Source organism: Tupaia chinensis, unplaced genomic scaffold, assembly GCF_000334495.1.
Source record: "Tupaia chinensis unplaced genomic scaffold, TupChi_1.0 Scaffold000708_1, whole genome shotgun sequence".
In the NCBI taxonomy this organism is placed as follows: domain Eukaryota; kingdom Metazoa; phylum Chordata; class Mammalia; order Scandentia; family Tupaiidae; genus Tupaia; species Tupaia belangeri.
In genome coordinates, this window is record NW_006160231.1 from 1700018 (window position 1) to 1711904 (window position 11887).

Below are 11887 nucleotides of genomic sequence, written 5' to 3' on the forward strand. Positions count from 1 at the left end.
TCCCTACACTAGTATTTCAAAGAAGAACAAAACAATACTTACAATGGGTGATCAGGTAGGATAGTGGTATAGAGACAGAGGTAAATTGAGTATGCAAGCTTAAGGTGAGGAGGTAGGATTGCAGCAGTGTCAGAATATGTTTTGTTTGGGGGAGATTTATTGGAGATCTCTGATCTGCTTGATTTCAGTGGTTAAAAACTGATACAAACTAGGAATGATAGATGGCATAGCAGTTACATCGCTAGACTCGCACATGGCCTACTGCAGTTTGAGTCCTAGACATGGTGGCTTCAAAATCATACTGGGCATATGCACGTGCATGCCCAAGATCCCAGGAGAAGAATGGAGGAGAAGGGATTGCAGCGTAGCCATCCCCTGGGAAGATATTTCTCACTTTCCCTCTCATGTCTGTTTCTGCCTCTGCCTCTCTCTTTCTCTCTCTCTCTCCCCCACACACCCCAGTAAGTGCAGCATGCCCTAAGGCAAAAAAACTTCTAAAAATTGTTTATACAAACTAATATTTGATCTATAATAGCTAGGCCCATAGAAAGGATATATATTCTGGTGGGAATCAGTAGGTAGAGGGCATTCTGGATGATGGGGTGAATTTGGCATCTTCAGATTCTCAAGCAAATTCCAAGATCTCTTCAAGCTTGTTTCTTGCTGTGTGCCTAGATACTTGGGAAGTGCCATTTGAAGAGATCTCAGAGCTACAATGGCTGGGTAGTGGAGCCCAAGGGGCTGTCTTCTTGGGCAAGTTCCGAGCGGAGGAAGTGGCCATCAAGAAAGTGAGAGAACAAAATGAGACGGATATCAAACATCTGAGGAAGCTGAAGCACCCTAACATCATCGCATTCAAGTAGGTCAAGGCTTTTCTTTTCTGATTTGTTTTTTAAAGAAATAGAGGTATTTTCTTTCTCCCAATATGTAAGTTCATACTTGGAAGTCATTTCAAAGACACTTTATAGACTTTGCACTGTGCTAGATGCTTTGGAAAGAAACCAGTGGAGTATTAAATTTGAGTCATGTTCTCAAGCACCTTAGAATGTAGTAGCTTTGGCATACTGAAGCATGTACTTCTTGAAGGGATGCACGTGGAGCAAGAGGGAGGGAGCGGATTTCTGACATGTGGTCAGATCTACTCTGTCACCCTTATTTATGAGTGGAATGATAGAAGATATTGCAAGATGACCTGAACATCTTAAAATTCAGTTAATAAAATAAACATTTGTAGTGATCAGAGAACAATCAAACCCTATGTAATAGACATGTAATTTTTATTAGATTCTGTTAGCATCTTTTACAAATATTAATTCGTAATCATAGGTACCTTCATCATTTAGCCACAGGTTTTGTTAGATTCCTTTTCAAATACTGCCAATCATTCAGCTTTCTAAATCTAATGATAGTAGAGTCATAAATTATATCTTTTTTCCCCCAAAATACACTGTATATTGGCTCAAAGATATTACTGTGCATGTTCTCTCCAACAAATGCTTTTCCATTTCTTGTTTCTTATCTATTTTACTCCCCTCCCCTTGATTTTCTCCCTCTCAACCTCTGCCATTTCCATCCTCCTTCCACACTGTCTGGTATCTACGGTAGCTTTTCTTGTTTGTTTGTTTCACATTTTAGTGGCTCACAAAATATCTTAATTAAATACTTTCAAAATAAGTTACATCTTATATTTAAACAACCACAAAGTGGTTGTTTTCAAGTCTAGACCATGATTATCATAATATTGACTGGGACCCCTCACAGAAGGATAAGCAACAAAGGTAAATTTGTGGACGTCACCGAACTTGGAAGTGCTGAGCTCTAAATATCTGTAATCTCTTCTGCCTAAATTTTTGAGCTTCGTGCCCTGCCAGCCTTCAAATGTTGTTTTAGCCTCGAACAAGTGAATGGTAAGTGATGTTGGAGGAGGAAGGTGAAGAACAGTAAAGGCTGCCTGTAGATTGGATGAAAGTTTAGAAACTGGAGCTTGGTGTAATTTAATATATATTCTTCATTCCTGGGAAATAGTATGACTAATGAGGGTACAGCTAAATGGGAGAAACTTACAAATCCCTCTTTTCTAAACTGGGAGGAACTTCTCCCAGGCTTAAGAGGGATCCTTCCTTGATTAAATTCTCATTATAAAGCTAAAAATGTTACTGTGATAAGTCTTAATTTGAATCACATCCTCAAAATAAGGAATTGGAATCTTGGGTATAGGTTTTATAGAATGAATTTAAATACTGAGATTGAGTTTGTTTTTTGTTTATTTATTTATTTATTTATTTATTTGAGAGAAAGAAAGAAAGATAAGTATCCTCAATGGGGTCTCATGCCAAGATCCTCTCTCTAACCTTCCCAGCCAGCCGGGACTATGGACATACACACAATCACCAGAATGTACAGGATGAACCCAGGAACCAAACCCTGATCTTCCATATGGCTTCCAGTAATGCAGAGTGTGTGCTACCACTGTGGCACCATGTTTTGGCCTGAGGTTGAGTTTTGACTCCCAAATAAGAACTTTAGGGAAAGGGAAAAATATGTGAGAAGAAAAGCATTCAATTAAGATACTAAGATACTGAGAAAAGTGCTTGGATTTATTTCTTGTGGAAGAGACATTTACACAGAGGACATGAAAGAGAGTTTTGGTTACTTAGTCATACTATCTGTGGTTGTCCTAGTAGGGCAAGGAGAATGTCTGACTAAAGTAGAATGCATTACAGACCACTGACAATCTTTCCAAAGGTAATAGATTTCAAAAAACAATGGGGGTACCAGCAGTTAGTATAATGGCTATGTCGCTGGACTCCCGTGTAGTTGACTGTGGTTCGAGTCCTGGACCCGGTGGCTTAAACTTAATCCGGGCACGTATGTGTGGACCCAAGATCCTGAGAGGAGAATGGAGAAGGAATTGCAGCATGGCCATCCCCCCTGGGGGGTGATTTCTTGCTTTCTGTCCCTGTCTCTGTCTCTTTCTTTCTGGTGAGCTCACACACCCTATAGCAAAAACCTCTCAAAAAAAAAAAAAAAAAAGACAATGGGAAGATTATTTTAATCATACAGGCTAACCGAGACCCTCCCTCTCCAGCTTCTTGGTCTCATCATATTTCACTGAGATGATCCCTACTTCCACTGTACTGCACCTGCTGCACCCTCCTCACCCAAAGGAAGGGCCAGCACATTTTAGACTTATACCACTGGACACTGGGTTTGAGACATACAATATTCTGTAGGTAAGTATGGGTTTTTGGTCTCTTGAAGAGAACTAGGCTGTGTACCTCAGGTAAGAGGGTTTTCCAGCAGGGTGTCCTGAGTAACTGAATGTAGAAATGTATTCTAACAAGATGGAGGGTAAGAAGCTTTATTTGTCCTTCCTTTCTTTGCTTCCTTTTTCCTTGCAGTCTTTTTCCCACCTCACTCTTCTGACCCTCCTACCTGCCATGAGGTTTTTAGCGTCGTTGGACAAGTATTGTCCTGTGAGTGTCCAACTCTTTTGGCTGAAGATGCTTGGATAGTCTTTACCTCTACATGGAGAACAATAGTGGGGCTATGTCCTGGCCGGCCACACACGCTCTTGGGGCATTGTGCAGTGTTGTGTTTGCAGCCATCTGTGCCTTGTGTTGCTTGGCCAATGAAAAACATTCGGGACCGTCTGGAAGATATGAGCCCATAATTAAATTTTAGTACATCTCTCTAGATATTGATTTTTGTCCTTACAGTTTCTTTTGAAGTTAGTAAGAACCATGTACAGAAGGGGAAGTACAAGATAAGAATACTATATTCTTTTGTCTTTTTTTTTTTAAGTAATCTTTTAAGAACACCCAACCTGACTATTCCTAATGGGAGTTAGTACCAAGGGAAGAAAAGGTAGCAATTATAAGTGATTGTAGAGCTGTTATTTATAGCTACTAAGAAGCTAGTATAAAGCTGATAGAATGATTCCTTCTCATTCGTCAGTCACGAGAAATGAACAGTGTGTAGCATATCACTGTTAGGTCTCTTCTATGTGTGTGTGACAAGTTAAAACAGAGTTGAATAGGATGCTGAGTACCCTCAAATATTTGTCTTGATATTCTGAAACACATTACATTATCCCGGCTCTGTTCATTATTTCTCTGTAATGATAAATGATCTGTTTTAGTTGCTATGCCCTTGTGTTCCACTGAGCTTTCCTAAGAATCAAATTATAGAAACTTGAAAAAAAAATGTCATTAAAAAATCAAGATGAGAATTCTGAGTAGCTTACAAAATGAAAGGAGAGTAATAGAAATGGTTTTATGGCATTCGACAAGTATATCAAGACAAGAAAAATGAAGACTTCTTATAACTAATAACTTGCGGTTGTTACAAGATCTTTATAGGATTAGCACCTCCAGCCCCAGCCTCTACATTCTACCATTTACAGCAGCCGAAGAGACAGGACATGAACTAGTAGTTGGCTCAAGACTACCTGGATGTCGTAGAGACAGAGTACACTGTTAACTTGAAAATTTCAAACGAGAGGGGAGACAGAAAATTACATGTGGTAATTTTTCTTCTCTCATTCTAAGAACAAAACTGTGAAGTGGAATAATATGGTTGTTCCCACTTTTATGAGATAATGGTGTTATTCTGCTCAATGTGCTAGTCTATACCAAAGTGGAAGAGCTAGAAGGGAGGCAGGGTGGCATAGCGTATGACCGGGACATGGGCTTTGACACTGGAGACACTGGCTTAGATCCCAGCTCTGTCACTTCAGTTGTGCCATCTAGCTGTGATTAGGACACTTTAGTCTCTCCCTCTGAGCCTTGCCTGTAAACAACAGGAAAGGTAGTCCCTGTCTTAAAATGGCTTGGAGGCAGACTGAAGAAGACAGATAAGTAACCATGTGTACTTGCCTGAAAAATATTCTTTGTTACTATTCTGCCTTCAACCCCATGCCCTGCATATGTTACTGTAAAGGCTTTTTCCAGCAAAGAACGCTGAGGTGAGATTAAGATAGAATTGTCGGGGGCCAGCAGATGGTGTGGTGGTTAAGGGCACTGGACTCCCACACGGCTGACCACAGTTCAGGTCCTGGACCTGGTGGTTTGCTTGTTTACTTTCTCTCTTTCTCACTCTGTCCCTCTCTGGTCAAATTAAAGAAATAATAAATAAATAAAGTTAAATAAGATAATTCTTAAAAAAAAAAAAAAAGATATAATTGTCAAGGACTTGCTCTGAACCTCTAGGCCTTTGGTAGGGAGGAAAGAACTAGAAGGCCTTTCCCTCAAGGACGCTGTAATCTATATGGGCAGAGAAGAGTTCCAGGTAGAAAACTAGTGGGCGCTATGTATTATAAGAATTTAAAGAAGAGAAAGACATTTTTAGACTGAAATAATAAGAAAAGACTTTCTGGAAGATGTAGAATTCATGGAGATACAGGCTGCATATGTGTAATATATTGCATAACGTTGCCTTTATTCTGAACAGAAATATTTTTCAAAGACTAAGATAGGAGCTGGACAGAGGTGCTCCCCTCCGTCCTAGTCCCTCAGAAGGCTGAGGCCAGAGGGGGAGAAAAGGCTATATGAGATAGAAAATTTACTCTTTTATTTTTTTTTATCCTCAGTAAAATGGATTCTTATTTTAAATTTGAATAATTTAAAATTCAATAAATAAGGGCTGGCAGGTGGCATGGTGGTTGAGGCACTGAACTCCCACATGACTGATCATGGTTTGAGTCCCAGACCTGGTGGCTTTCTCTCTCTCTCTCTCTCTCTCTCGCTCTCTCTCTCTCTTTCTCTCTTTTTCTCTATGGTGTTCATGCATGCCTGTAGCAAATAATAACGATAAGTAAAATTAAATAAATCTTTTTTAAAAAATCAACAAATAATAATACTATTGGCGATTTTGTGTTAGAATTCCCTTTCCGTACCCTACATATGAAACTCTCTAAGTTAAAAGGAAGATATTTCAAATTGTTTGTAATAATCCAAAATAACACATTATGCAGCCCGCACAAACCTCAGGAAACGGTGTTCTTTGTCACAGAATGGAATGGTTGCATAGAAGAAGCACCAACATAGCACAGCATATACATATATCTGGAGTGACTAAAACAAACAAAAACGGTCTGTGTGCTTACTAGCGAAGCCTGTAGGTGAGAGGAGTTGTAATGTTGCAAGAATCAGGAGCCATCATTTATATGAGCTTTGAAAATAATCTAGATAGAGAACTGGTCTTCATTAAATATGTTAACTATTCCTAAGACCCGAGTATGTACTGGTGTGTGTCTGCGTGTGTACTCACGTGCATCTGCACCTTCTCGGCAGGGGCGTGTGTACTCAGGCCCCGTGTTACTGCATCATCATGGAATACTGTGCCCACGGACAGCTCTACGAGGTCCTGCGAGCTGGCCGGAAGATCACACCTCGGCTGCTGGTAGACTGGTCCACCGGCATTGCAAGTGGGATGAACTATCTGCACCTCCATAAAATTATTCATCGTGATCTCAAATCACCTAAGTGAGTTCTGGACCTAGTTTTTCAGCTATTTTGTTTTGTTATTTTGGATTGATGAATTTCTATCAACCACAGTTGAAGTTTAAATCACAGTAGGTCGTTTGGATTATGGTTGACCTTCTTACTTTCTTATATAGCAGATATGTCCAAGAATCTGAGACTAGTTTTCTCTTTTATTACTTTTAAATAATTCATTACTATCTCAAGTATTTACCTATCTCTGATCATTGATGCCAAACTTCTCCACTTGAAGGTTTGACTTGTTTTCCTACAGTATTCCAGAAAAATTGTCTTAACTGAGTTTCAGAAAAGCACGCAACATAAGAGAATAAAATGGATAAAAAACAGAGACAGAGAGAAAAAAAAATTAGAACTAAAACTTGTTCACACTATGTATGCTAGAAGATTCTGTAGAGTTGTTCCCTAATGTCTAAACAAAGAAGAAAATAAACAGTTACAAGGTTTGTAGCTGACTATAAGAAAAATGAAAACTGGTTATTTAAGAGAAGTGAGGCTGGGGCCGGCAGGTGGCATGGTGGTTAAGCCACTGGTCTCCCACATCTCCAACTGACGTACGAGTCCCAGACCTGGCGGCTTCCTTTCTCACTTTCTCTCTCTCTCTGTGTGTCTCTCCCTGGTAAGCATACACGCCCTATAGAAAAATGTAAAATATAATAATAATAATAATAATATAAGATTAAATAAGTCAGTTGACAAGGAATGTTCGTTAGGTCCCCAAATTATATAAAGGAAAGGAAGGAATTGATAAAATGGTATATTTTAGAATACCTCCTATTTTTAAACATTATTTTTATTATTTCTCATTACATTTTACTTTAGAGAAGCAGAGAGGGATTAATCTCTTTTAAAAAACATAGTTACAGGGGCCAGCAGATGGCATGGTGGTTAAGGCAAGTGTACTCCCACATGGCTGACCGTTGTTCAAGTCCCAGACTTGGCAGCTTGCTTTCTCATTTTCCTTCTCTTTCTCTGTCTCTCTCTCTGGTCAACTTTAATAATAATAATAATAATAATAATAATAATAATAAAATAATGACAATGGATAAAATTAAAATAATTATTTTAAAAAGAAAGGTATATTTAAATAAAATAGATGCGCTTTTTTTTAGAGAGATTTTTGCCATAGGCTATGTACTCATCAGAGAGACAGAGAGACAGAAAGCAAGGGGGGATGGCCACACTGTAATCCCTTCTCTCCCATTCTCCTATTGGAATTTCGGGCATGCACACACACACACGCACACAAGCACACGCACCCAGTGTGAGTAGATGGCATAGTGGTTACACCCCTGGATTCCCACATGGCCAACCGCCATTCAAGTCCCAGACCTTGGGACTTGAAAATCCCGCCAGGCTCATGTGCAAGTGTGTCCAAGATCCCAAGAGAAAAATGGAGAAGGGATTGCAGCATGGTCATTCCTTCTGAGGGGGGAGGGGGTGATTTCTCACTTTTCTTCTCACTGTCTCTTTCTCTTCCATCCCCCCAACACTGAGCATACTCACCCTAAGGCAAAAAAAAACTCTTAAAAAAAATGAAGTTGTTTAATGCTTTCATCATTTACATCTTCTAAAATCCATTATCACATCTCCTTTGACACTGGCAACAAGTACCATTATTCTTATTAGATAAGATCAATTAGGGCTCAGCCCCAGATCATAGAGTACAGTGTGAGCCCCAAGTTTTAAGTAAAAACTATTGCATTATGGGAAGGAAAGGAGTTCACAGTGACTCCTGCCTCTTCTCCACGGAAGATACAAATAAGTTCTAGATGATTCACTTCAAAGCAGGTCTTCCTGATCACCATCGTTCTCGACCATGTCTAGTGCAGTAATTAGTTCCCTGAACAGCCCCCTCCTGCTGTACTTGCACACGCACGTTCTTACATTGTGTTCACACCTCTGCTCACGTTCTTAGACTAACCTGTTGCTTCTGCCGTCATCTCCGTACGTGCAAAGTACACAGAATACTTGCCAAAGACTTCTTTGCATGGCCTCTTTTTTAACCACCTTATTCTCCTTGAGAATTACTTTTGGAGGGAAGGAGTCATGAAGTCTTAGAATACATAAGATGATATGCTACACTCCTTAACTCCTGGAAGTTAGTTAACCAGTAAGCCTTTCTCCCGTTCCCGGGAGCACCCCGCGCCCCTCCACCCTGGCAGCCTTAGCCTCTTCGGATCTCAAGCTAACTTGAAGAAGACGAATACCCACCTGTCTTGCTGCAACGAGAGATTTCATTACCTACATTAAATCTGTAGGCTGTATCACTCCAGCTCTGTCTCTGAGGTTTCAGAAAAATTCCAACATTGCATCACTTCTAGAAGGCTCCAGGTCCGTTCTCTCTTGTCATGCCAGGAGATGCGGAAGAGAAGTTCTTAGCGTTCTCTTCTTAGGGTTGATCACCTTTTCTGACTTTCATGGTATATGATACCACCAGTCATCCATATACCCATAGCAGTAGAATCCTCTTTCATTTTATCTAGACTAATGTTACTAAATCGAAACTCCTAAATTTGCAGGGAAAGGATATAAATGAAAGTATTCTCAAGCAAGTGTAAGAACTGAGGTGTTCCGTAAATATCCACTTGGGGCGGCAAGTGAGAAGGATGAGGGACCGGATAGACTCAGAGGGTTCTGTTTTCCAGTCTCCTCAGTTCGGATACTATTTGAGAATTGAACTTGCTATGATTAAAATGAGTCCCTCTATTATTAAGTCTCTGAAACGCTCTCATTAAAGTTCTAAAGTTCTGAACAAGTTATTTTAAGGGAATTCAGTACTTTGGATTTGGTTCCAGATGGTATTAATCACATCTTAAAAAGTGCAAAAGCAGTCTCCACACGCCACGTCTCAGGTGACTACTGTGAAAAGTAAAACGTGGCTTGTATAGAACCTACTTAAGCTCAGATGACTCCTGCTTCTTCCTAGCTACACTTGTGAATTTCCAGCATGCTGATTTGGCTTTTCCTATAATGACTCTCTAGTGTCCTGGTCTCTTTCATATCAGTCGGCCGTCATTTCCACAGTGTTTCTGTTTATTTAACCTATCATTCTTTTTTAATTGCCAAAGGGTGTGTCCACTTGCCAGAAAGAGACAGCAGAGGGACCAGCAGTTAGCGCAATGGCTGTGTCGCTGGACTCCCACGTAGTCGACCATGGTTTGAGTCCCGGACCCAGTGGCTTAAACTCACGCTGGGCGCGTGTACGTGTGTGCCCAAGATCCTGAGAGGAGAATGGAGAAGGGATTGTGGCATGGCCATCCCCCCTGGGGGGTGATGTCTCGCTTTCTCTCTCTCTCTCTGTCTCTCTGGTGAGTGCACGCCCTATAGAAGAAAAGAAAAAAAAACAAACAAACAAAAAAAAAACAACCTCTCCAAAAAAAAGAAAGAGACAGCAAAGAAGAGGGAGAAAGTACCCTTTCCCATGGGGCATGGTTACACCCACCACACTCCCGTCTCCATTCCTCCATCTTGTCAGAAGTTGGGGCATACACTCACCTGGCTTGTTTGGCAAGCCACACAGCACCCCAGCTTGTTTTTTGAGTCACCTCACCAGGGCCGGATTTGAACAGTTCAGGCAATCCTATGGGATCCAGCTACCTTAACTGTTGGGCCAAGCCTGGCCCAACAGTCCAACAGTGTTTTTTTGGTTTTGTTTTTGTTTTTGTTTTTTTTAGATTTTTACTATAAGATGTGTCATACGTGTGCCAGACAGACAAAGAGACAGAAAGCGAGAAATCACCCCCTAGATGGGATGGCCACACCATAATTCCTTCTCCATTCTCCTTTTGGGATTTGAGGCACGTATGCACACGCACCAGGCATGAAGCTGCCGGGTCTGGGACTCGAACCATGGTCAGCTGTGTGGGAGTCAGTGATGTAACCATTATGCCATCTGCAGGTTCCTCCAACAATGTTTTTAAAGAGAGCATTTTGCTTAGTTGGTTGGCTGAGATCAGCAAAGATGGAAACCAATATTTGTCAAGCATGGGTGGATTACATATCTTCATTTAATTGGAACAATTTTACGAGGTCATTATTACAGGTCCACAGTCCCTTGTCTGAGATAAATCTCTTGGCACCATATGATTTTGGCACGGTGACACGGTGCCTTAGCATCGATTGAAATCCCTGTAATCAGCCACCTTAACGTATCCGTCGAAACCTATGGTATTCACACAAAATGGAATAGATACAGTGAGTTTAACTTATACATATGAAAAAGTACTGGTAAACCATTGTGAGAGCCTTTTGCATCTTTGAGTTGCCGATGAGATCATGACCTGAATTGTCTCTGCCTCATGAGAAAACGGGCTTAGAGGAGTTAGGTAGTTGGCCAGTGCGGAGGCGGTGTTAAAAGCCGCTGCACCCGGCAGCCTGAGAGTACGAGCGGTGCTGTTTGGCATGTAGCCAACGCCCCGCAGTATTGGAAACCGCAAACTGAGTTCCAGGCAGGAAGGAGCAAACAAAATCTCCAGTTGCCTGTTAGTCGTGGTTTTTAGTGCTACTAATGATCTGGGTGTTTTCTTTATTTCTTTTTAAAGTGTTTTAGTGACTCACACAGATGCAGTAAAAATTTCAGATTTTGGTACATCTAAGGAGCTCAGTGATAAAAGTACCAAGATGTCCTTTGCTGGCACAGTTGCATGGATGGCACCAGAAGTGATTCGGAATGAGCCCGTCTCCGAAAAAGTTGATATATGGTGAGTGGTGTCATCTGAACCACCCAGAAAACCGTTTTCCAACTTATACCCTATTAACACATTCTTCCTTCAATATTTTTACTTCCCCAGAATACCCTTTCCCATTGCTCACTCTGAATCATTTCAGGCTCATTCTTGGAGGTACTACCCAGTATGGTGATAAATGGTAAGAAGGATTAGGAGCAGAATCAGGGTGAATATCCTTTCAGTAACCGTCAGTTTTGGGGACCGTCAAAGAAGATCCTGAACTTTCTAAAACACTGAACATTATTTCTGTGAGCTTTTAGTATAGAAGTCTTTCTGAAATGTATTGCATAATCCTCACCTTCTTAAGTAAATACATTAAACAAAGATCGCCTATTTTCTTTTCTTTTTTATTTTTGCTATGGGTACATGCACTCACTAGAGAGAGACAGAGAGGGAGGGAGAAAGAAAGAGAGAGAAAATGAGAAATCCCCCCCGGGGGGGGAGATGGCCATGCTGCAATCCACAGTCCTTCCTCCAGTCTCCTCTCCGGGGTGTAGCCACACATGCCAGGTGTGATTTTTTTTTTTTTTTTTGAGAGAGATTTTCGCTATAGGGCGCGTGCGCTCGCCAGACAGACAGAGAGAGACATAGAGACAGAAAGCGAGAAATCACCCCCCAGGGGGGATGGTCACGCCGCAATCCCTTCTCCTCCATTCT

The 11887-nt window shown here is 41.0% G+C and overlaps 1 protein-coding gene across 1 annotated transcript in view; it reads left to right on the plus strand.

Annotated features, from left to right (window-relative positions):
- MAP3K13 (mitogen-activated protein kinase kinase kinase 13) overlaps positions 1–11887 on the plus strand; it is a gene marked incomplete in the record, with an annotated part of 209405 nt that overhangs the window by 152978 nt on the left and 44540 nt on the right. Inside the window, 3 exon segments of the mRNA XM_014592515.2 lie at positions 676–859; positions 6294–6485; positions 11045–11203. Coding sequence (XP_014448001.1) covers positions 676–859; positions 6294–6485; positions 11045–11203 — 535 coding nt within the window.